We start from the raw sequence: 25,759 nt of genomic DNA, 5'->3' as shown, positions 1-25,759 counted from the left end.
TTAAACCTAGACACCCCGGGTGAGATGGTAGAGTAGGAGGGATCGAGGGCCCTGAGAGATTCGTGTTGGCAGTGACCGAGCAGGGAAGGCAGGCAATCCGCAGAATGGAAGACAAGGTCAAGCTTGTTTGAGGTACCTGGACAATGAAAGAGGCCCCGTCAGCGCGGGTCTCTGCAGGAGGTTGACGAGGGTTGTGATGTATGTACTGTACTTGACGGCCTCGTGTGAGACAAACAGACAAGGAAGCCGACCGGGGGCGGGGAAGGGTTAAGAGACTGGGCGTGGGGTGAAGAGCCAGTTACGTTTGAGGAAACAAGGTGAGCAAGTCGAGCAGGTGATGATTCTTCAAGGTGAGGAGACGAGTGGTGTCAGGGAATGGAAGACGAGGAGAAGCTTGGGCAATGCTTCGTGATATCACGTTGACTCGTGTTTGGTTGAGGAGGCAAGAAAAGAAAAATTGAATGACGCCTTGCCGCCTTGGTGAGTTGCGAAGCCACGGGATGGATGGAAGCAGGAGCGGGCGTAGGAAACTGCAGGTGGCACCTACTCCTTCTGCGATGGCCCGTCTGCGTGTCAGTTGACAACGGGTTTTGAGCAATATCTTATCTTAGAAGCTCAATCTCAAGGCAACAATTTTCTCGTTACCAACTATAAACACGAATCGAAACAAATTATCAAAGCCGAAGAGCCCGGGATCACGGAAAGGGGGGTCAGGAGAACGAGAGATGCAGGGCCAAGTGAGGTAATGAGGACGTGGTCTGATATGCGCTATGAGATCACCGGATGATCGTGGACCTTGATTCTGGTGCTGAAAGATAGAAGAAAAAGTCGCTATGAATCACGACTTTCTTAGAGACACAAAATTGTAAGATTTAATCTAAGCGCCGCCAACGTGCCTGATGCAGGTACGGCGTCGCATTCAGATGCTGTTGGTAAGTTTGGATGAAGGGGACAAAGTGAGGAGAAGAGGTAAGAGCGGAAAGATGAGATGCGACGAGTGACATTCAAAGCACTGCAGAAAGAAAGAAAAAGAGGGACTCGGTGTGGTTTGTGAGCCACTCAAGGGTGCAGCCACAGCATCACTCATTCTTGTTACTGTCCATTGAGTTGCTGTTGTGTAATGAGCTTCAAAGTGTAATGCTGTCCCGCTCCAGACTAGCCAGTTACCAGTTAGACAAGCGGGCTAATGATAAACATTGCACAAGAAAGATTAATGTTACAGGACTCTCAGAGCATTGCTTGTTCTGGTAACTCTCAAAATGACCATAAGGCAGTGAGAATATTAGAGATCTTTCTCCGAGTTTCTGCAATTCTTACCTGAACTTCATCGGATAGTTGTAAGACAGTAACGTAACCTCTGCTCCGAATTGTATCTATTCCATTCTGTGGGGGCTTTATTGTAGGCCCACCAAGAATGCTGTACCTTGGCACTCGGCTGGCACCAGATCATTTCTATATCTTCTTTCGGAAATCTAGGGTAAGTTTATTGGTCTCTCGCTTCAGCTGTCAATTGCTGGGCCGTCACCTAGAAAGTACACTACTGTACGTGTTAACGGGCCCTAAAACGAAGTAGCGCTGCCGAACCCCGCGCTGTCGGTGGGGTCCGTCAATTGCTTGAGCGGCCAGGCCTGGGCATCGTTCCACGAGGCAAGTGCCCGGGGACGTGTTCCACAGGAAGGTGCGGGCGGAAACAAGCCCCCCGACCCGCCGGTGAGTCCCCCGCCAGCCAAAGCCAGCCCAGGCCAGTTTTCAGGGCCCGGGGAAGCTATCCTCCAGGGCACCCACTCGACCTTGATAATGGCCCGGAATGGATCCTCAACCATCTCGATGCATCATGGCAATGGAGTTCTCAGGCGATTATGCAAGGGACTCGTCTCTTCCTTGTTATCTCTATTGTTATCTACTTTATCTTCAGCCTGAATACCAACTTACGTAGGTCAGTTCCAAGCAGGCGGGTGCCGCTTGAACTTGGCGTGGTTCAAAGTCAATCCAGGGTCTGTCGCCTTCTTCAATGAACGAGCGTACAATTTGAATCAACATGTTTTACGGAGTACAAACAATTCCACAGACGTTTCTCAACTCACGCTGCAGGGTCTTCGACTCATTACTCAGCCTCAACATCCCCCGAAACAACATCCAAGCTGACACCGAGCGCTGGCTTCCTTAAAGAACGACACCTGAATGAGTTACCACGCCGAACGTACAGCATTTCGTACGACCTTTGTACAGATCGTGGCTTGCTCATTTGTTCACCGTCTCGAGATTCGGTCAGCTGCCCTCCCAATCGTATGATGACCTTCCAGGCATCCTGAGCTTATGGCTGAACCCTTACCGAGATATCAATTGTTCAATGCATCAAAGCTTCATGGTAGAAACTATCAATTGAGGCTTTACATCCTTGATCGCTGACCGGCGGTGAGCTTGTTGGGTTGTAGAGGTGCCAATTATCCCGCTACCGGCAGTACGCATGTGCCTCAGCAACACCTTCATTGGATCTGCTTTTGTCCTGGATGTGTCGGACAAGGTCCCCCAACAGATCCAATGCGGACGGGTGAGCTTCCGGACGCCAGAGATTACATGTGCTTCGATTCTCGAGTTTCACAGAAAAAGCGGCAGAACATTGAGCGGTGGAACCGACGATGCAAGTACTGCATGTACCTATACCATCAAGCTCAGTGTTACCCTTGCTCAATGAGTGTGGTAACACATAACCCTATGCTCTCATGCTTCATAGTCATCATGGATGGAGATGGCCCGTGGTCCCTGAAGTCCCTGATAAAAATTATCAATGGCATGAACACACGCGATCAAGAACTATCGGATGGTTGACCCAGGTAGCCTCATGGACATTTCAACACCATGCACAATCATTCCAAAGTCACAATGCCCAACTTAACGAGTTCGATTACTACGATGCGCCAACTTTCGCATTTGATGCTTTTCTTCACAAGCATGCGATTTGTCTACAGAAGCTGGAAAGTATCTGCGGTGCTGTCATGTGAGTTGCCATGAGTAGAAATGCAATCATTCAGATGGCCAAAGAATGCTGACTTGGATCATTTGGCCAGTAGAATATTTTCCGCCGGTCGCTTTCGGTCAATTGCGGGCCTATCCCCGATGGAAATCGTTTCTTATCAATCTCAAGATGATCCAACTATCTCCACGCAGATAAGATCGGTCTCCGACCATTGATCGCAGGAGTGGGTTAGCAGCAACCGGCTAATCGGGATCTGCGACGTGACTGGCCGCGCGGCTGAAGACGTGTTCGCGACATTTTCTAATTGGGGTTGCTGATGTGAGGCATCCTGACATTGGAGTCATGTAAGACTCATTCTACAGGAAACAATCTTCAGAATTTCAGCGCTTTAGAATGGTTCCAAAGGCCTCATTCGGTGTTTTGGGCGTTTTAGCGCTCGCTCTTGGTGTCGCGAGTGGTAATGACAATGCTGAACGAATCCAGCCAGAACATGAGTATGCCAAAGAGAGGGCGCATATGGTTTTTAATGCGATCAATTCCGCAGGTCGAGAATGGGGCTCTGCCTTGTATCATAATGGCTTTGGCTTCTTTCCAGCTACTGTACCTGAAGGCACCATGTTTTACCACGGCTCTCGACAAAACGTGACACCGACTGGGCCCGAGTGGTTGGCTTTTGATATCGAACATGCCGAAAACTTTGCGCGATCTTTCAAGTACAGGCCTGGCGGAAAACGCCCTATCGCGCCAATACCTCCTCCTGGCAAAAAGAAGCCAGATGCGGATAATGGACAGACTGGAGAGAAAGAGGATCGTCAGGAACTACGACGTCGTAACGAGTATATAAAGAGCAACAACGACAACGATCCTTTGGGTAGGGTTGCTGGCCCAAAAGGTGATGACGATCCTGTAAATATCAGGGGCTACTTTCACACGTACCAGGCAAATCGCGACCTCAAAGTTTTGTTGATTGATGGTATGAGTGCTGGAAAGACCGATATGGGCACACTCGATTCCCAAGATCTGGTCCTTCGCGAGAACAACACCAATGGACGAGGTATGGACGAATGGCATCGAGCTCTTGATTTGTGCAAGCTGGCATCTGAATGGGGTTTCGACGGCTTTGTTCGAATTGAGATTGGTATTGAGGTTATCAAATGCGATTTTGCAGACGGCTTAGACCTGGTCAGTATGATGCGCACAGAGCTAATAGGCCGTATCATGGGGAACGTCGGCTTGGCCACATTCCAGTTTGTGAGAGCGGTTGGGGAGCGATACGATGGCGTCGGAGCCAATCGACTACGGATCGATTTCTCGTCAATGGTGTCGGGGCTCTTCTTTCCCATCAATATCTCCAGCACCGTCGTAGGGCGTCCAGATCTAAAGAGACTTGGTGCGGCGACGCTGGAGGAGCTTAAAGATATCAAGGCATACTTGAACGATGTGTTGCGTCAGCCTCGGAGATTCATCGTGGATTGGCAAGGCGCGGCGGACCTTATCATCGCTCGTTACAGTAAGAGGCTGGCGCTCATGGCGCACGAGCCGTTGCAGTCGCACTATTTCATCGATGAGGTTGAGGCTGCCACATTGACCTGGTACAACGCACCGCCATTACCCAATGATGTTTCCATGACAGACCAAAGAGAGGTAAACAGGACCGCCGATGCTATTGAGCAATGCAGAGTACACTACCTCCGGCCAGCCCTCAAAGCCAGGCAACAATGGAGTTTCGAAGATGAGTTGATTTACACATCTCTCGATACAGTTTTGGGCACTATCTGTCAAACATTGTTTTCGGTCCGCAATCGCTTGCTCGAAGCATCCGGCTCGAATTTGGACGATTATAGGATCAGACTTGACAACGAAAACGATACTGAAATGGAAAAGGCGATCAGTAGTGGTCGAGCAGTGATTCGGGGACTGATGAGTGATCTCGGCTGGTCAGCCTGGAAGAAGCCACAGCCCTGTCGACCAGACGAGGTGAATACGATTGCTATGTGGCCGTTTGGAACAGAAGAAGACCATTGGCACCCCGGATGCCGTTCAATCGAGACAGTACAACATCCCGCTGATAGTTATTGGAGGAATCGTAGACCTCGCAAGGCATAACCTCGACCCAAAGCCACGCGGCCGCGATGACGGGATCTCATCGTTCTTTGACGTTAGTTACGGCGTTCCCATCGGTTGCAGAAAAGAACAACCGACGCATCCGCCTTCACGGAAGATGTTTGCCGGTTGACAGTGAATTGACCGATTAGACAACTCAGACAATAATACCCAACGCATTTATCAGCTGAATCCAAGAAGGCAGTGATGTTCAGAGCTAATGCAAGAAGCCAATATTAAAAGCTGAGCAAAAATGTGAAATTGATCAGATCATACGACCACGCCAGGAGTCGAACCTTTTCGAGATGTTAGTGCCTGGACGCGGACAAGCTCATTTGAATGAGAACCTACCTGGAATCTCTAGAGAATTTGGGAGATCTGGAACCGAAATCTAGCGCCTTAGCCATTAGGCCACGCGGCCGATGGGAATTTCCATGAGAAAAAAGATTTATGAGCCCTGCTTGGCATCATGGTGGAGTTGTTGCAGTAGAGCCGACATGTTTGTGGGTTGTGCCGTCGCAGTGGGTATCATGAGTGAGGGATGAATTGAGCCGATCAATTGACCAACGAGAGACGAGCAATTGTCAAGCAGGGCGGAATAGTTCCTTTGTCTGAACAACCCTTTTTCAGCTTTCATGCCAAGATATGCATCAAGGTCATGACGTGGGATGGAATAGACAGGCTCTGACATGCCTTACAAGTCACAAGGAGAGACAAATCGAGGAAGCTTTACGTGTCACTCCACCAAGATCCAGCTGTCAAGGCAGTATTCCCAGGTGGTGATTATCAATCTTGCAGCAATGATTCGCGCGGTGGTATTCCGCCCCCTGCGAATGCGACTTTGAATTAACGACAAAAGTCAGATGTTTTTTGTCGATTCTAGGAATTTACAGTCTCGACCCGTTGCAGCCGCAAGAGCCGTTCCGATCTATCTTCGAGAACCCGGGGTGATCCGAAGCTTATTTACAGGTGTCAGCCCACTCTTTGTCACAGGTTTCAATGTCCCAGGCTCGTGGCATAAAAATTTAAGGTCAAGAGCTGAGTATTTCCGCATCTCCGTGAAATGCAAGAGTTTTTACTGAGCAATTGAGGCCTTATGGCGAGAAATAACTGACCTTTTTGAGCAATTGACTGTCAGACAGCTCAATGCAACTCTGCAAAAAACATGGCACAAGGGTATTTGATCGTCTCTGCTCTACCCTGTCTCTCCCAAACTTACACGCAAGACGGCGGGGCATTAGCATGAAGGAACATCAAGCCTGGGGATATAGTTGGGCCCTGCATTTCCATCAGTCTGGATCCGACGAAACATATTAACAAATTCAGTAAGTAACATCAAAAACGGTATCCAAAAAAAGAAGCTCTAGCGCCAATCCCGGTGACGTGCGGCTCACCCCGCGGAGATGCTCTAACCAGAACCATCAGACCACTATCAAGATCGGTCGGTGATCCAGGAACCCACACGGCGAGCGGCGCTGTATTCGGGTCCATGAGCTATTCTTTTCGCATGGCATGATGCTTGGCCTTGAGAGTCATGAAGAGCGTAATGTTCTTTCTCCGCGCCATGACTGGTTCTCCGGTCTGGTATATAAAGAGTCTGAAGATTGGCCAGTTTGACGACATTATTCTCGGCATGATCTAGTATATCAACACTACAACCTCTCAACTCCTCCTCACATCTCTTCAACGCCAAACAAACAGTTCACAATGGCTCTCACCGCAGCACAAGTAGCAATTGTGAAGTCAACTGCTCCCATCCTAAAGGAGCATGGCAAGACTATCACCACTACTTTCTACCGTAACATGCTCGGCGCCCATCCTGAGCTCAAGAACTACTTCTCTCTGCGAAACCAGCAGACCGGAGCTCAACAAGCTGCTCTCGCCAACTCTGTCCTCGCCTATGCCACATATATCGACGACCTTGGCAAGCTTTCCCACGCCGTTGAGCGTATTGCTCACAAGCACGTTTCTCTCTTCATCAAGCCAGAGCACTACCCCATCGTTGGCACACATCTCATCGGTGCCATTGGCGAAGTTCTCGGTTCTGCTTTGACGAATGAGATCAAGGACGCTTGGGTTGCTGCTTATGGACAGCTCGCTGATATCTTCATCCAGCGCGAGGGTCAGATGTATGAGGCTGCTGGTGAATGGAACTCGTGGCGCAAGTTCAAGATTGTCAAGAAGGAGGCTGAGAACGACTCTGTCACTAGCTACTACCTTGAGCCTACTGACGGCAAGCCTCTGCCCAAGTTCCTCCCCGGACAATACGTCAGCGTGCAGATTCCCATCCCTGAGCTTGATGGTCTTCTTCAGAGCCGTCAGTTCAGTCTGAGTGAGGCACCTGGTACCAACCACTACCGCATCAGTGTCAAGCTTCAGGGTCCTACCGAGGAGCCTGCTGTTGAGGATCTCGCTGCTGGCAAGATTGCTGGTCTTCTCTCCACCAGACTTCACAACCGCTACAACGTCGGTGACGTGGTTGAGTTGAGCCCTCCTGCTGGAGAGTTCTCCCTCGACCCTGCCGACACTTCTGCTGCCAAGAAGCCTCTTGTTCTCCTCTCCGCTGGTGTTGGCGCCACTCCTCTCGTCTCCATCCTCGACTCAGTTCTCCAGTCCCCGACCGCCTCGCGACCCATCACCTGGATCCACGGTGCTCGCTACTCCGGTTCTACCTGCTTCGTTCCCCATGTTCTCGACTCTGCTAAGAAGCACGAGAACATCACCGCCAAGATCTTCCTTGAGGATGTCAAGGAGGGTGACCAGTACGATTTCAAGGGCGAGATCGACCTTGCCAAGCTTCAGAAGGATCAGCTTCTCCAGCTTGACAACGCTGATGCTGAGTACTACATCTGCGGTCCTGAGGACTGGATGGTCAATGTCAGGGCATTCCTCGAGGAGAATGGTGTTCCCCGTGAGCGCCAGCACCTTGAGCTCTTCAAGACTGGTGATATTTAAAAAGTGATGCGCTGCATATGATGGATTTCCTTGTATTTAATCGGTTTATTGTTGGCATGTCGAGGGCGTTGAGGATCTGCTGTGCTTTTTGCAGCGGTGTGTTTTGTTTGCTCAGCTCAGATTAAAGAAAGAGTGCATATACTAGATACTAGATACCACCCTCAAAACAAAAAGAATCATTCAACCCATCTTAGCTTCTAGCTCAATAATATGAAAAGTGAAGAACGTGAGAGTGTGTCTTGGTAAATAGCCGACGTATCAGTATCACATGTAGTACAGTGAGACGAGCCACGAGTAAAAGTAACGAGAGACAATAGCAACAACATGTGTGTGTTTTTTCTTCCCAGGCAAGGCTTGAGTTACAACTGGACGCCACCGTCCAATGTCTCGCCTGTCTGTGGACGACGTTGTATGCAGTCACTTTAAACGATGATGGGGAAAAAAGTAAATATTGATACCCTTGTCTGTGGGGATGAGATCGGATGATTAACCGATCGAGATTGAGTTGGGAGGTATTACGTATTAGTTATGGGTGGAGAATGGGGATGATCTGAGGTGATATGATGGGAAATGTCATGAGAAGTGATCATGGGAGGTGGCGTGGTCGTATGCAGGTTGATATTAGGGAGTAGAGGACAATGCAGTGTAGAACTTATACGAATATCTCAATCAGAGAAGAATACCGGTCTCAGATAGACCAACGACTGGACTACAATTGCAATATTTGACTCAGCTCAATAATAAATCGCTTTCGTCGTCTTCGCCTCCACGCAACTGCAGCTCGCCGAACTACCCTCCAATGAAGCACAACGTCGAACCGATATATCAATCAAGCCTCTTTCTCAAATCTGCGGTGAAGAAAAAAGAAAGACCCAAACGAGGCTTTCTGTAAGGACAGGGCTAGCAGGGAAAGACGCGCCTCATATTACACCACATGGTCGAGGTGGACAAGGCGTGCTGTTGTGATACATTGGAGAAAAGTGAAGGGACGCCACCGCTTGTTGAGATTGACGAGAGATTTTGATGGTAATGAGAAACAGAGTTGATTCTGACTTGATATGAATGCTTGATTCATAGTAATGAATCCAGTATCTTACGCTCAATGATATCTCAAAACATGAGGTCGAGACATACATAGCAGATTCCCATCTGCCTCATCTTGCTCATCGACGCCGATCTATTGGATCGGATACCCCTGACAAGGTCTCACGGCGAGGATACCGACAGCATCGGAACCGCCTCACTGGCAAAAGATACAGGATCCTCGATGCAGCACGACACGCTCTTTAGGCGAGTCCATGCATGAGCCTCTTTTTCCCTCCATCTCCTTCTCCTAATTCACAAAGTGTGAGAAGAGCCGTTACTGTGCCACCAAAAACAAAATACAGCATCACTCATTCTTCTCTCCTTCTTTCTATAAACCGCCCATCTTTGTCCCCCTTATTTCTTTGTCGCCCTTTCGAAAAGTCGATGTCATGGCAGAGACGGTCCATCGGAAAGCTTGCGATCGCTGTCACGCACAGAAACTCAGCTGCAAACGATATAACGACGAGGCGTGCGAGCGGTGCGTCAGACTCAAGACGGAGTGCAAGTCTAGTCCGTCGCTACGGTATAGGAAGAACCAGCAGCAGCCTGCGGAGAGTCAGCAGCAGCAGTTTGTTGATAACGGGACTTCTTCTTCTCTTACTGCTTCGAGTGGACGCCGCTCGCCAAAACGACGACGGACAGATGGTCAGGAGGGTCCGAGTCTTGTCTCACCCGACGCGGGTACGTGCCCTCCCTCCTCCTGCTTTATTACCCTCTTATTTCTTCTGTCTTGGATGCAACCGACTCACAGCCGAGTCAAGGAGAAGCAACGGTGTCAATAATACCCAATAACAATACCAATACACATACCCATACACATACAGACACAGAAAACAGCCTCAGCCTGACGTCTAAGAGTCATATCCTCCCCGTGTCCGTCCCTGTCCCTGTCTCACCCGATCCCGTAGTCGACAGCACCGACTTTGCCTTCACATTCGACCAGCAACTCGCCTTCTTCACAAACCCTCAGTATTTATCTCACTCCGAGTTCCCCGGAACTCGTCCTGTGTTCTGGGAACCCGCACCTCTCTACCGCCACCACCAGCCACCTGAACACTCTTATCACCAGCCGCCGGGTGAAGTTGCACCAGAGCGTGACGCCCTTCACCAGCAGCACATCGTGCCCCTGAGCTGTGCACCTGAGCACAGCAGCACCTCTGACAAGCGCGCGTCACGCACGCAGTCGAAGCAGAGGAGTAGACCTAGGCCCAGACAGATCACGCTCCGCCACGACGCTGACTTGTCGCCGCTGCAGCAGCACGAGGTTCCCCCGATTCACTGGATGGCGCAGTTGTCTGACATAAACGCCCGGCTGCTGGACCTGGCGTCCGCTTTGCCTTCTCCCCAGGATGGACCGTTGATGGGACGTCCTGTTGATGAGAGGTTTAGGAGCCAGGGGTTTCCCATTGAGGATATGTTCAAGTTGACGCGACGTGTCGCTGATATTCTTGAGGAACCACCGTCCAACAATGATGGGAGTAAGATGCATCACTCTACCATTGATGGAAGTGATCCCGGTAATGCCATGTTCATCTTGTCAACATACGTGCGTCTTCTCGACATGTATCAACGAGTCTTCAGCCTCGTACACACAGAGCTAGCAACCCAGACAGACACAGATGCAACCTTCAGCTTCTGGAAACTACCCGCCGTGACGGTAGGATCCTTCGCTGTAGAGTCGTCTCCATTTCTGCAGATGTCTCTTACGATCCAGCTAGCAGAGGAGTTCTTGTCTCGTCTGAGAGGCTCGACGGCGCGGTGGTCAGGGGCTGGGAACGCAGCGTCTATGTTTGCGGGAGTTGTGGATGTGTCTTTTCAGGCGTTTCGGGATCGCGAGGAGGCTTTGGCGAAGCATCTGGTTGAGTTGCGGAGTGAGATAGAGCCTTTGATAGATTCATAGGGGGCAGTGACTTGACGAGAGAGTACGAGTTGGATGGGTAACTGGGCTGGGGATGGATGCAGTGTCGGTATAGGGGCTTCAACTGTTCTGTTTCAAGATGGAGGAGACCTCAAGAAGCAATTCACTAATAAATACCATCGTTTTCACTGAGACAAGCTCACATCACCAAGTGTCGAGAGTCCGTAAGGAGGCTTACGAGCATACCAAGCCCCAACTCTACGGTCTCAGGGGCAATAACAGAGACTTCACAAGCAGATTCACAAAACATCAAGCTTCCATCTTCTCCCATCAAAATCTCCTATTTTACCCAACAATTCCTATTTTCTCACAATGGCAATCTCTTCGTCGACCATGAAGCCCAATTCATGCCCAACTGACCCAGAGATCTGGAACCAGCGTATATCATATGCCGCTCATTGTTCGGATTTCCCAGACAGGAAATTGATCCTCAGGGTCCTGAAAATCCCTAGCTACTAGCCTCTATTCCCACGCGGCGCTCCCTCCGAAGTCTTTCATTGGTGATCCCCATCGCGATGAGAAAAGAGACAACAACGAGGAGTCTCATCAAAGCCTCGCATATGACCGAACCTCGCAATTGCAACCCTCCCCACGTCTCGTTTAACTAAAGTAACTGTAACTGCAACTATCGCAGGGCAGCTGGCTACCGTACCCAGTGGAACACACGAGTCCTGAGTCTGCCGGCGTCAAACGCGCCCGCTAGGGGAAGCCAACGATGCTTCCGACACAAGGCCACAGAGGTCCCCAGCGGTATCTGATTGGAACCGAAGCTCTAAAGCCTCCTCGGAGACAGGTGCTTGGGTGAGGATGTGCCGACACTACGCCCAGTAGTATCGCCAGTAATGCCCGTTTGAGTGTCCCCTGCAAACTCTAACAGCACACGCCCTGTCTATTTTGAGTTTACGACTCGGCTCTCTCTCAACCCGTGTCTTGAGGTGAACGCCCCCAATTAACCAACGATGAAACGGGCCTTGTTCTATGGACGATAATCGACATCGCTATGACAATGTGTGCATAGAACAAAGCAAATGGCTGAGATGGAATAGGCATGCCGTTACGACCCTTGGAAGGTTTGATCGTCGAGCTGCACGATGTGACAGGGGTACAAGTACGAGAAGCAGTCTAGGTACAGATATCAATCTGAACTCACCTCACGCCAGTAAAAGCGCCAGGACTTTAACGCGTTATTGGCCCAGAGACTTACCGTTCACGACGTTTTTCCCCCTACAAAGAGAGGCAAGATTCTCACTACACTACCCAAGGCATCTTCGGAACGTCTGACCCGAGATGCACTTATCAAGACGTGCATTCATTTCCATGCACGTAAGTAGTACAACTTAACTTAAAACCTCCTCCCCTTCCCTATCGAATCTGACAAGTGACAGACGGTGAATGAATCAATCCTTTCATCGGCAAATAATAGACTGACCTGACTTCACCTGAGCTGTAACAGATACACGCCCCCCACTGAGTCGTCATCACGGGATATTTCTCCACTACAGCTCTACTCTGTTAACTGCGTAGCTGTGCATCCGTTGGCCATACACTCGATATCAACCCTCATTGGAAGTTCTCATAAGCAAGGGACGCATTTTCGCTACACGGAACGTTCCTAGACCCCGACGCCGAGAACGGCACAGCCATCCCACATCACGTCCGGTCTCTCTCTCTTAGTCTTGGCCAAGCCAAGCAACAAATCTCGTGAAACGCAAAGGCAAGAAATAATAATATCCTCACGGCAATAGAACGAATGAAATTAAGCTTTCACCCAACGGCTTGGTAATGGTAGACTCTTTCCGATCCAGGCCAAGTCCCACAGATGTCCAGTGCCTCGGAATTCAGCAGTGGATATACCGTTGAAGATCTTGACGCCCAATCCCTTCCAAAGTGAAAATACTCACAGCATTCTGGACCCTTCTTTTCCTGAAGGGGCATTTGCGACAGAAATGTCAGGATCCCCATCATATCCTCCCTTTTCTGCGTTGAACGCACCCCTGTCCTGTTTTGAGCATAGGCCATTTCAGAGAGCACGTTTTTGTCTCACAGGGAGAAGAATCTGGACGTCTCTTGACGGCAAAGACCACGATCAGGACCATGCAGTTTTACTTTCTGCGTCATCTCGCCAATTTCCAGCAGGACGGTTCCGCAGACTTGGTGCGAGACAAGGATTTCATCATGACATGGGGGACAATCAATCAGCGATAGGCTAACTTAAGTTCTGTCTATTGCTTTTTATTCTCTCTTGGCCGAGATATATACTTTTCCTGCTTCTGATGAGGAATTTGCCGAGCGGCATAGACGTACATAGTAGCAACTGTTCAAGATAATGAAACAGCCTTTGGTACATGGACACTCTTTTCACTTCCCTCTATGACCAATGTTGCATCGCAAATATCGCTTCCTTCACGATCATCCTTGAGGAGTCATGATTAACCAGGTTACTGGTGACTGTACCTTGTAGCAACGCATGGATGCTCACGCCAGAATCATCATGACGAGTTGCTGGGCGAGATCTTCTTACCATGATATGTTGTATCCGTAGGCCGATCATATAGGGCGTGAACGGTCAAGACGGTATAAGCGATTGTCTCATCAGAATAAAGTCATAGCATGGCAATCACTTCATTTAAGAATAATCCCGGCTGTTCTTCCATGTATCGATGTAGGGTATCCTCAGTTCCGGCTCTTCCAGCTCTTCCCCAGCTCTTTATAAATCCACCCCGAACACGATCATCAAATACCGATGAGAAACAAAACCTTCAATAAAGAATCGCATGATGCCTAAATTCGTTATCACCCAACCCGGTCTAGAAGCCGCCCGCAAAGCAACCATCATAAAGCACTTCTGCAACTCATGTGAACTTGGCGCGACTAGTAAAACCGGTGAGTTTAGCGACCAAGTTCACCTCTTTGTGGTTCCGCCAGTGTAGCGGGGACATTTCCGCAGAGACCAGAAAAGCCACGGGCTCCTTGTTAAGTAACGTGCCAAGTCTGGGGTTGACAAGTCGTGCCTTGCATCTCTACCCGTCAGCGCTTGAAGCGGCCCTGGCGGTGTTTCGCGTGAAGATTTTTTCATCGACTTCAAGATGAAGTTTTCGTGATGGTACAAGGCCTCCAAGTTTGAGACTGAGAAGGACTGCATTGTCCCCATATGCATAATGCATGCGTTGTTGACATCGTACAGCTGTCAAAGAGCGGTCTGCATCATTTACATTAGTGTTTGCTGAGTAACAAATCCACACACCTCTTCCGTGAAGCGTTATTGAAACAAGATTCGCCTTCGTATCTGGTTATTGCATGCGCAGTTATCCGGACACTAGCAAGTTACGAGTGTCTTGTTGTGACTGATCCGACAAGCCCGGGGCAAAACTGACCGAGACAATTCTCCCCTTTTTTTCCTCTTTCATGGAATGACTGATGTTTTCTCGTTTGTTGTCTCATCGTTCGTACCCAGGCGCTCGGTAACCAGTCAGTTGATTTGACTCAGGGCGAACGAGTTCCACTTTGTGTGATTTCCCGGCAGAGGCGGGATTACATGATCTGCCCGGAGGAATGGAATGGGAAGGGAAAACCTTTCTCTTGGTAACCAGCAACAGGACGGGTGATGACGAAGAACGAGAGATCCGCACGATCCTGGTCTGACAGAGTGGATTTGATGCCCTGTTCAACTCCAGGCTGAAGGATCAGGATTGAACGTGGCGGACTTGACCTGGGAAAGACCTTGTTAAAGAGATAGCTCCGAGACACGACCGTAGAGGTCCTCGCTGAATTACAGGTTTCTGGTCCAGCCGAGGGTTACAGAAGGATAGGCATGGCTTCTGTAACCATGGTACTCCCCACAGAGGCTGCACCGCTGCAGCGCCCGTGAGTTTGATCTTCAAGATGGCGTCCTGCAAGGCCCATGCCCAGCCTGATAGGTGTCAGTAAACTCTGTCTCGTTTAAGCTTTGCATTTCCCAGCGGCTGTTCTGTTTGTCAGACTTTAGTAGTTCATGTAACAAGTGAGACAAACATGTCAAAGAGTTTCTGTAGCTCGGGTTAGTTGACAGCTGAAGTGAATACCGACTGTCGTCATCCGTGCATGAAAAACATTAGCATTGATGAAGGGAAGTCTCTCACAGCAGAGAGTCAGAAGAGCCGGCTTCTGGCCCTGGAACTTGGCTGGGATTGGGGCTGTCACACCCACCAGAAGCAGAACATCCCGAGGCCCGAGCCCGCGTCCTGGGAACGCCACAGAAGAAAGCTGGGACCGATCTGATTGGACACACCCCTGTGAAGAGGGGCATTATGGCTTGGCAGAGTTGACGATTGCAACAGAGTCCAGGTTCATTAGGCTAGGGTGAACTTGGCGTCAGAGGCAGGGGAGTTCACTGACCAAATAGCGAGCCCGAGTGCGAAGAAAATTTGGCGATAGTATCGTCAAGATAAAATTGAATGCGTTTGAGCAAGGAGGAGCCTTTTCTTTACACGGAGTAGACGATGATAGTTTCGGGGGACTAGAAACACAAGCTACAGCTGGACATGGCTACTGTATGTATGGAAAGACCACAAAACTAGCATGACATGTCTGGCTTGCTCGGGGGGGATTTCCTAGGTCCCGGGCGAAGTCGTCCAGCCAGTCGGTAGAGGCTAAGAGGACTCACCCGTCAGTCCCCCTTGGCTGATAATTTGCCATTGAGAGCATGAAAACCTGGAATTGCCGGGCTGATTGGATAGCGGTGTGGTATCAACCAAGAGATGGCGTCGGATCGACTGTGGAGATTGTGGAAATTATTCCAGAAGACGCCTTTCAGAAGCGGATGGCTTTTCGCTAGTGACCATGACGCATCAACAGTGTGTTTCTCCTTTTGAAACCTGGTCTATGTTTGGGTTGGTGTGTCGTGAATTAAGAACTCGCTTGTCCAGAATTTGTAAAAGTATGAAAGAATCGAGATAAATGGTAATATGAGCGTTGACATAAACAGCTGCAACCCCCTGTAGAGGGTAGCAAGAATGAGTGCTCGCTTAGCTGCAATTGGTGGGATTCTCATGCTTGACAGCGTAGGCCTGCAGCAAGACCTGGCTCAAACTTGTGCATAGCCATGTCGAAACTTGTTGACCGGTTCCTCTTTAGGAAAGTAGAAAACTCACGTGGATGTAGCGGGTGAAAGGCTTAAAGATTGTGCAGTAGTTGAATGAGTTGGCGACGACAAGATAGCAAATACCGGTACTCGCGAATGTGAATACGAAGGTTATGGACACTGCGCTCAGATAACAACATCACAAGCTTATAGGGGTCTTGCCCACTAACGAGCCCTGTAAATGCTATGGAATCTCTCATCAAACTCTCGGTAGCGGATACGTTTCGGCTGGGTGACAAGACAGGACAGTACAGGACATACCGCTACCGGCATTGCGCCCACGTGTGCAGTGGAGTAGAGCGCCAAAATATACGTGCTAAAATGCTAATTTCATGCACGATGCTGTCGTGTATGGGGTCATTAGAATCTGAGCTCAGTTCATATGACTCTCACAGACCTCCAAACAGCCTTGCTTTTCTGTCGGGTTGGGCAACGAAACGAGGTCATTTTCCGAATGGTGATACCCGGCAGTGGACATGTGTGTCAATCAAAACGGTACTTGAACCTCTAAATTCGCCAGGGGCCATACGAAGCCCAGCCCAGCCCAGCAGAGAATGGCGTCAACGTCCAAGCGTCCACAGTCCACGGACAGGGCACGTCGAGAACGGACTGAGACGTTGGCAGTGGGTCAGACAGATTTATTACTCTCGCTCATTGCTCTCGCTGTCATCCATATTAATTACAGTAATTAAATAATTCCCCTCTCCGAGTAGAATAGACAGCGATTACACAAAACACGCCCGTGCACCGCACCATACTAACCTGACCTGCAAGCAATGCACATGGAAGAAAATCTTTTCTACGTTGATGTGATGTGCATTGACGCAGGCAGGCCGTTATCAGATAGACCTTGTTTCTATTATTGATTCAGCCAGACCAGCATGTGCAGCCAGTCAAAACAGCAACAAGACGCTTCCTACCTTGATGGACTGGTCAATCAAGGGATGTCGAATAATGACGAGTCTCCTTAATTGGCATGTCATGACTAGTAAAAGTTGACTTGGCCTCTCGAAAGAAGCAATGTCAAGAGGTCTCGACCCCTCAAAGCGGTGGTGTTGCATCCCGCTATAGGAAGTACAACATGCTGATCACACGAAGGGGTTGCTCGTTGAGGGAGGCTTCCACGTGCCCGACGGCCCGTGTCTGCTCGGGTGATGCAACTCCCAATCAGATAAAACGGTGAGAGTAGACGCAATGTATGTTGTTGCTTTGCTCTTCGAGGCGGTCATCGTTGCTGAGGTGCTCCCCTCGCGGTGGAGTAGAAAAATGCAAGGCGGGACGTTGTTTTCTTTCAAGGGTCCAGTCCTTTTGTTTTGCTCACCGTCACGAAATATTTCGAGCAGCAGAGGGCGCGGTCTGGCGGGCAGAGAGAGACAGCTCTGATTCAATTGTGGATCGCATCCTCAAGGCTAGACGGCGGCTCCGCCTTGGGAGAACAGTTACTAGAAGAAATGCTGTGCTGTGGCAGAGTATTGCGGTGAGTACCTAATCCATAAGGCAAGGCAAGGCAAGGCATAGCGAGCAAGCATCCTGACTTATGTGAGGTCGTATGTGCTGTTACCTGATACAAATGGATATGGATGGACGTAACATCATCGTGAGGGGAAGGGGATTGCCGGCGGTATTGGTGGTTCTGGAATATTATGGTGGAGTGAAATGGAAGGGTCCAAGTTTAGATCCCCCAGTCCAGTCCAGTCCAGTCCCAGTCCAGTGCTGTTTCGGCATGTGCGACAATGATTTCTACTCACTCTATCTTTGATTCATTTGTAACGAGAAGTGTCATTTGGGAATGGCATCGACCGTTGTCTTGCCTGTGCTTCGGCCAACCCTCGGTGAGTCATTACCATCGAACCAAAAAATGACATTTTCAGGGTCTTCTTTTTCCCTTTCCCTCCGTAAATTGCAAGCTCATCCTCACTTCGCCGACGCCGAAGACGTGAGGGCTCGTAGGTTGGTCTGTGTGTTTCACCCATACTAACATTAGACAGTGGCCTCTTGGGGGACTCTTTTACCAGGTGGAGGATAGCTCGCCTTAGATTAAAACAGTTGATCCCAGTAAACGGGTCACTCTCGATATATGCATACGCATGCGCAAATCATTGCAACTCAATCCACACACACCCCTTTTCACTCCCTCCCGCTCTTCAGCTCGCAAAACCCCAAACACCCCTTCCCTTGTTTCTCGGAGAGAGATGGAAGTGCCACCATCAAACTTTTTAGCAGAGAACACACACCCTCCCCCCATCCCCCTTCTATGTACGTACAGAGGGTGTGCTCGCTCGCGATGGTGCTTGCTTGCTATGGCTGTCTGTCAACAGGGGTTACCTATGGAAGGGCCCTTTCTCTTGTCGAAGTTATAATAAACAACCTTTTTCCTTTTGAGCCCCGTCCGTAGGGATTCTTTAGCCTCTGTACTGTTGTTTTGGGTCCATCTTGTCTTTGTCTTTAAATACTTCTTTATTCCCCCCTCGAAGCTATTCCATTCGATCAACGTTACAGCGTGTTATCGTACCGTAGTCCGTCTCAGCAGGAACCTTGTCGCCCGCCATTGCTACCCAACATCAGCAGCATCCTTGAACGCTACTTTACTACCTGCCCTCACTTGTTGATATAGAGTTCGGCGGGTTTACTACGATTGTCGATTATATATATAACGACGGGGTCTGGCCATCTTCATCTTGGACCGATCGATTCACATACATACATATTATACCTTGGTCCAAGATTTTTTAGAATCGATACAACGCGGTTGGGTTTCTCACAATGTGCAACTACATCTATGTAAGTCGGAGCATACAAGACATCATATCACCATGGTGGTGAATAATGATATGGAAGATGATTATTAATACTTCATATAGAAGGAACTCAGCTGCCAACATCACTACCACTTGGTAGAATCATGGTGTCCCAAGTACATCGAAACAGAACGTCGGTGTCCGCCTACCATTGTGAGCAAGCAGTACTGGTGAGTCAACATAACCATATCCACAACATACATGAACATTCACTAACAGTATATCCACAGGGGTGACGACATTTGTGGTATGTCTTGAACATTTCCAAGGCCCGACTCTATCCTCTCCACCGACGGCCGACTTTGATGCATGAACCCGTACTAATTAATTCTCTAGCTGCCTGCCGCGAACGCCAACAACCCAGCAATCACCCTTGGGCGAAACTCATCCAACGCCCCGAGTCACGCTTGTCCCACTCTCCCCAAGTTCGTGCGCAATGAAAACGAGCGATACGTCTCGCAGGTCGAGTCCTCGATATGTCGCCAACCGATCTGCCACCCCAACGTCCAATAAGGCGACACTCTACACCTATTTATCCATCCCCGCATACGCATACACACATACATACACATACGAAACCCGACCTCTCGGATGAGTTGAAACAACGGGATACAAGCTCATTCGTCTCTCTCTCGCCGACGGTGCCGAGATATCCCTCCATCGAAACGAATAGTCGACGTCTGCAGGTTCATCAAGTCAAGCGATGTGCTTTACCGGGTGGTCGAATCAAGTGAGACATGGCACCCCCACTTGGAACCGTGAACTTGGAGGTGGACATATGAATCAACGAAATACAGCATCGAACACAAAAAAACACAGAAAAGAGTACAGTTTATCGATACCTTGGAAAGGCGCAGGAAAGCATTTGGTTTAACATCATTTTTATCATCTTTTATTATCTGGAAGGAAAAGAATTCGGCTCTTTGGGTGCAAACCTATTCTTTTGGCCGATGTGGGATGGGGATACTTTCTCCTCTCTTGACTCGAAAGAGGCGTTACAAGTATGGGAAGCTTTGGTACCTCTTGGGGGGGATGGCGTCCGATCGACAGCCCGGGACCAGCTCTCGAGGAGAGAAAGCTAGGAGGAGCTTTTTACAGGATGAGGACCACTGAAGAAAGTGCTCAGACACCTGCAATGTGCATCTTTTCGCCACCTACAGGGGAGAGCTCAGGCCATCAGAGACGTACAATTGATGCCATGCACAAGCACTTTCACCCATCAACTTGGACCTCATCTCGACATTGGACGCCACACCACCAGCCTCGGGCGCTACTCCGATGATTATCTGCATGGGAGGTCTTATGACTGTCATCAGAGCAGCCTATTATGAAGCAACACCTTTGGAGTGATTCCTCGAGAGAAGAGAAATCCAACCACATATGGCACGGGAGGGAGTCTTGACTATTTTTTATTTTTGGCGCGCTTATTTTTTAAAACTCAACTACAACTACCTTGTTGGACTAACTGGTGCATGCATGGAAATGGGCATTTATGGGAATCAAAGATATCACTTGGGAGGGGTTTGAGGGATTGGAAACCATTTTCTACTACACCTTCTTTCTCTATACTCGATGGCATGGGCGTTTTTTATTGTTTAGTCCTCCCGACATTGCCGCGCATGGCATGGGGAGGGCTCTTGTTACCAAACCTATCTTTACTACTGATCACAGCTGAAACTACCCAAGATAGTTGCATATTGTTAGGCGCAGGAAATGAAATACTAGAATATTGCTTGTTAGTGAACTTGTCAGCTCTCGTATAACTTGATGATTTTGATGTACCGAAGGCGCCAGCTTCTGTACGAATTACCGGGCAGTGGATACCAAACAATGGCGTTTTGAAGATCAGCCATTTGGCAGTTAGAATGCGCTAGATTAATTGAATAGAACGAGAAAAAGCAAAGAAAAGATAAAACCGGGAAGTTCTATACTGGTGGACCAGGGAAAAAATTACAAAGGTACCAGAGATTACGGTGTTAGTTTGGACCCATCCCGCTACGGGCCGCTCTTTGCTTACGATATGATATGTCGAGTGACATTCTGAATACTCTGTGATGATGAGTGTGGCATGTCTCTATTGTAATAGGATAGGATCTCGGTATCTGTAATGGGGGAGGGCAGCAGTGGGATGTGAATGTTTCGGTCAGAGGAGATAACTTGGTGCGATTTCGTGATTTGCGCGCTGTTGGATATTGTCTCATGTTCATCTACCGACGGGATCCATCCATCAGCGCGTGTGCGACAGCGACAGCGACTGCGACATGGCATCTAGCCAAGCAGATCCTGATAAATTACTGTAAGGATACAAAAGTGCTGCCATGTTGAATAGTCAAGTATCACACTACATTGAATCTGTATCACTTTTCTCTTTTCTCTCCCATCAATCCCCACATTGTTTCTCTTTGGCACGTTTCTTGCCTCCCACCATCTCTTTTCCCCTGGACCTTACCTTTCGTCCGCTAGTTTGATGCCGTTGGCTTCTTGACGAGTTGGCGCTACCGCATCGTGCCGACGGGAGTCTCAATGTGGTCTGCTGAGTCAAGCCATTCTACCATACCTTGGCAGTCATTTCTAGAGACCTCACAGCCAAAGTCATCTTGTAACTCTTCCTGAAAACATCAGTTTTTGTCGAGGTTATTGCACGGTCTTCACGCTTTGTTTTTAGTGTCTCTTAGCGCAAGTTACGCCATTCAACCGTTAGTTGTCTCTTTTCTCAATGGAAATGAATACCTAAACCTTTAGGGTTCCCGTAATGGAGGGGATCTTGGTTTTCGCTTCTGCACGAGGCGTCACCAGCCGTTGGTCTCAGAGTTTAGACTAGCAGCCCGCCTAGCGTTTTCACACGAAATACTCTAAGCGGTTCCTCGGCGAACTTCACTAGAGGGCGTGTACATGTCATGCCGTCATGTGTCCTTAACATCGTGGGTTGAGTTGATGTTCCTAAGCGATGACGAGGAGAAGCATCGTGGGCCAAAGCGTTATGTCTTGAACGAGGAAGCGAGGGTGAGAGGGTTGTTTACTCTACGCAAAGCGCGGTTAGTTTGCCATTCACCGCTTGCGGGAGTTTCAATGTGCAGTCAATGTGCTCGTCACCAACATCTACCGATATCTCCTGTGCATTCTAGACCTCTCTGCATGTACGGGCAATTGAATCCTGCAAAGCCTCCCTTGTTGGAGACAGGATATGACAATACAGCCGCACGTGTTGCTCGCCCCGATTTTTCATTCTCTTTTCATTCGAGAAGCCTCGGCCAATCCGAGTCTCACACTCAGTCGCCGAGCTTCGGTTTGTCTGCCACGTCGCTTTCGCTTCGCGCTTCGCAAAAGGTAAACACCACGTACGAGGGCCCCGTCAAGGTCATGAGAATGTCCAAAAATGGAGACCGATTTTGACAGATCCGCGACGTGGGGTACGTGGGAGATCCCTTGAGGCAGGCTGTCACGGCATGGGGGTTCACTATCACGACTTTTGATAAGATGAGGCTGAAGCTGAACCTAGAAACAAGAATAACCAAACCGGATATGTGGTATTTACGAGTCTTTGGATCGTCGCTATCAAGCTTTTTTTACTCACCTACCTATACCGGATAGCTGGGACAGACACCCATGATAACAGCTCTGCACTGTAAATCATCACGCAAATCTTGGCCCTGGTCTATCGTCGCATGATTCACCCTACCTACATAAGAGAATTAAAGGTGCTCGCAACCCCACACGGCCAATCTAATTCTTATCAATCATGAGGGTCGTACTCCGAAAGCTCCCCTTCTTCCGACCTTCTCAATCTCTTGCGCCTCTTATCACCCACCGTTTCATAATCCATGGTACAACACAAAGTACGGAAGAAAGCAAAAAAGGTCCCTTCCTAAAAAGGGTTGCGCGAGATTAAAACAAGAAGAAGAACGAGTCGGGATGAAACTTGGCATTGAAAAAAGTGACTGTTCTTGGAGGACTCGATGCATGTCATGCAGCGTCTTTTCTTCACATGCGGCCAGGATCTAAACCGGTCAGTGTGACGAGCTAGGGATGTTCTTCTCACCGATCAAATGGTGATTGCTTCAGACATGGTCTTTTGTCTTTTGGCCCTGGCTGAGAGAGCATTTAACAGCCACCGAGGTCTGTGATCCGAACCCGAATCCCGCATTCGGTGGGTGTCATCACGTCAAAATCTCTACAGCGAGCAAGGATGGCGGGGTATCGGGAACGGAGGACGGAGATGACATGATACGCATTGGGTCGAGACAAGACCATCATGGTTGCTATTACACTCTGAAACTATCTCGGATGCTATCTCGTCATGTTATCACCCAAATCATCATGTTGGTAGCCTTTGTCTGGGCGATAGATATCAACTCAATCTTCCCACGTGCTCTAGACCCCACGACATCTGATGATTCCAACCTTAGCTCAGGCGTGGGATAATCTTCCAAGAAGAGGCATTACGTTCCGAATAGACGGTATCTAGCTGCCTTAAAGGATTTCGGGGGACATTTCAGCATGCAGATTGTGGTTGCGATTGTGACCACTTCAACACTATCATAAGGTTGGCTCTTTGAAGGACTGCAGGATCGACACAATAAGCCAATTTTGAATGCCACCAGGATTGTACATACAAAAGCCGCCGAGATTGAAAGAATTGGCTGCGCCTGAAAGCCCCGAAAGTACCGCCATGAGGCCATCTACCCCACAACAAGGCTCACCGGTATGGAGTATGGAGAGTCCAATTGTAACGCAGTGCCAGCATGCAACATGCAGCGTGGCAGGGCTGCTGACACACCTGCTCTATTGGAGCCGTGATGCATCCATGTATCGACAGACAGCACCCGCATCCGATGAACCGAGGTGCAGGTAATACCTTGGTCCCCTCAATTACCGTATATGTGACGGTGATTTGCAATTGTTGAAGGGAGGCAAAATATGATCACCTTGGCAGGAAGGATCTGAGGCCCGTTTATCCAGGGGATTTCCTTGTTAGTATGAGCCTGGACCGAATATTAACTTTTAGTGAAGCGTCTCGTCTGAAGTTCTTAGTAAGGGGTGCATAATGACGATGACTCTTATTGATGTCAACTGTGGCAAAGGGCGTAGCGTTCGTGCCTGAGCAAGATCAAAGCGTCTGGAGTCCTCTCATCGCAAGCGCAAGCTAGCATTGCAAGAGGAAGTTCTGGCGCTCGACAGTAGCCGATCTCTGGCGAGTTGCATCATTGATATCGCACCACAATTATAACATGGGGATTTGCCAATTGACAGATTCTTTTAGGTTGGCAGCCACAGACCATCTCCACGCTGACGCCAGAGGGATCGTAGCCAGGGGCCAGGAAAAAGCCAAGTGCCGGATAGATGCATTAGCGCTGCACATGACACGTGCATACAAGCCCTGTAAGTGCATACCTTCTCTAGTTTCATACTTTCAAACGGTCGTCCATCACCTATTTCCTAAATCGTCGACTTGCAGTTCTTGATACACCTCACCCGCCCTGTACTGCACTCTCTCTCTTTAATTATTCCTGGTACATGGGCTCTCTGCACACCCTGCTGCTTTCGAGCAAACTCCGAGATTTCATGCTTCCCAAAGAGTGAAAAGACGTACATTGTCACAGACCGGTCAAGCTCGCGAAGACCATGACCATGATACCACAAATGCGGCATTATATGCGTTCTCTGCACAGACAAGTGCCACACCCTTTCGGATATTCTGTCATCATCTCCCGGTCGGTTCGCTTGCAGCGGAGAATTAAAATGACGGATGTTGTTTACGTCGGGCCAAAAAGAGTTATGCAAAACGTGATCGTGGTATCGTGCGGTCTTACCAACATGCAAGCACTTGAGACTTTTTTTCTCCACGATGGATGGAGATTCAGCACACCCTGGCCCCTTATTGTCATGTCATGATGCTTGCACCCGCACAAGCCCGTGAGCATGTGATTTGACCATATGGTGTCCCTCTAGCATTGACGTAGAGTTGCGTCTATTGGTGCAATGAGTGCATTGAGCGTTTCTGCGACAAGGCTGGTATTCATTGATCAGATGTCTAGACAATGTCTTGGATCGTAATATCGATCTCGACAACAGTTTTGTCTTAACGAATCACTTACTCTGTTTTTAGACATGGGAAATGTCCGAGTGCAAACTTCTCTCTGGAGGTACAGCAAGCATAGATTACGGCGACTTCGATGCCTTGAGACACGGGTGCTTGATATCACGCTGATCGCGATCTCGTGCCATGTGCACGCTGAATGTTGGCGACTTCTCTTTCGTTACCGATATGCTGGACTGAGTTGCGATTGGTGTATCGAAAACCCGATGAGTTTTCTTTGCTGAGAAACTGGTTATCGCGCGACAAGTGTCCACCGAGTTTGCTTCTCTCTTGCGGCTTTGCTATTGGTGTGTTGGTCGACACAACTGTTGGTTCTGCATCCAATCCCAGCTCCAGCTCACCTCAATCTCAGCCCCGTCCCAATGTCAGCGTAACATGTGGATCATGAATAATGAACTCGATATATAGCCATGCTTCACATTGTCTCGATGTCAGGTGATGAGCAAACAAGAGGTTGCTTTTTCTTTATTCATTGTGTTTCTAGGTTGAACCTAGTTGTTAGTCGAGGCTTACACCGTTGGAGCTATCACATCTCAACAAAAAAAAAGCCACGATTCGGGACTTCAGGGACGACCCCCCGTCACGCTAAAGGGAAAGCTGCATAGGGCGCTCATCACGTTGCGTTCAGGCGCCATGGCTTGAGGAGAAGAATAAGACGTTGTGGAGAGCTAAGCTCGATTGACGTGATATGATCTCAGCTAAGGCG

General features: G+C 49.1%; 4 protein-coding genes and 1 non-coding gene across 5 annotated transcripts; 4 read left to right on the top strand and 1 right to left on the bottom strand.

Moving 5' to 3' along the window:
- Window positions 1–3,370: 3,370 nt before the first annotated feature.
- On the top strand, window positions 3,371–5,083 carry BKA55DRAFT_537285 (uncharacterized protein; the record flags this gene model as incomplete). Its single annotated transcript, XM_046189894.1, has 1 exon — window positions 3,371–5,083. The coding sequence occupies one exon, from the start codon at window positions 3,371–3,373 to the stop codon at window positions 5,081–5,083; it is 1,713 nt and encodes a 570-aa protein (XP_046052300.1).
- Window positions 5,084–5,355: 272 nt separating this feature from the next.
- Window positions 5,356–5,501, bottom strand: BKA55DRAFT_t116. The gene has a single exon. It is a non-coding gene; the product is annotated as a tRNA-Arg (tRNA).
- A 1,286-nt stretch (window positions 5,502–6,787) lies between these two features.
- Window positions 6,788–8,035, top strand: BKA55DRAFT_505513 (flavohemoglobin; the record flags this gene model as incomplete). Its single annotated transcript, XM_046187196.1, has 1 exon — window positions 6,788–8,035. The coding sequence occupies one exon, from the start codon at window positions 6,788–6,790 to the stop codon at window positions 8,033–8,035; it is 1,248 nt and encodes a 415-aa protein (XP_046052299.1).
- Window positions 8,036–9,510: 1,475 nt separating this feature from the next.
- BKA55DRAFT_724749 (uncharacterized protein) lies at window positions 9,511–11,519 on the top strand (the record flags this gene model as incomplete). The annotated part of the gene is made up of 2 exons (XM_046201088.1): window positions 9,511–9,802; window positions 9,952–11,519. 2 exons carry the CDS (start codon window positions 9,511–9,513, stop codon window positions 11,019–11,021), a joined length of 1,362 nt encoding a protein of 453 aa, XP_046052298.1. The 3' UTR covers window positions 11,022–11,519.
- A 7,402-nt stretch (window positions 11,520–18,921) lies between these two features.
- BKA55DRAFT_687888 (uncharacterized protein) lies at window positions 18,922–19,396 on the top strand (the record flags this gene model as incomplete). The annotated part of the gene is made up of 4 exons (XM_046199131.1): window positions 18,922–18,939; window positions 19,020–19,126; window positions 19,187–19,203; window positions 19,293–19,396. The coding sequence occupies 4 exons, from the start codon at window positions 18,922–18,924 to the stop codon at window positions 19,394–19,396; spliced, it is 246 nt and encodes an 81-aa protein (XP_046052297.1).
- Between the last annotated feature and the right edge of the window lie 6,363 nt (window positions 19,397–25,759).

The sequence above is a fragment of the Fusarium redolens genome (assembly GCF_020744475.1).
Source record: "Fusarium redolens strain MPI-CAGE-AT-0023 chromosome Unknown BKA55scaffold_5, whole genome shotgun sequence".
NCBI classification, from domain to species: domain Eukaryota; kingdom Fungi; phylum Ascomycota; class Sordariomycetes; order Hypocreales; family Nectriaceae; genus Fusarium; species Fusarium redolens.
The sequence above is the reverse complement of the archived record's forward strand: the minus strand, read 5'-3'. Positions and strand labels throughout refer to the sequence as shown.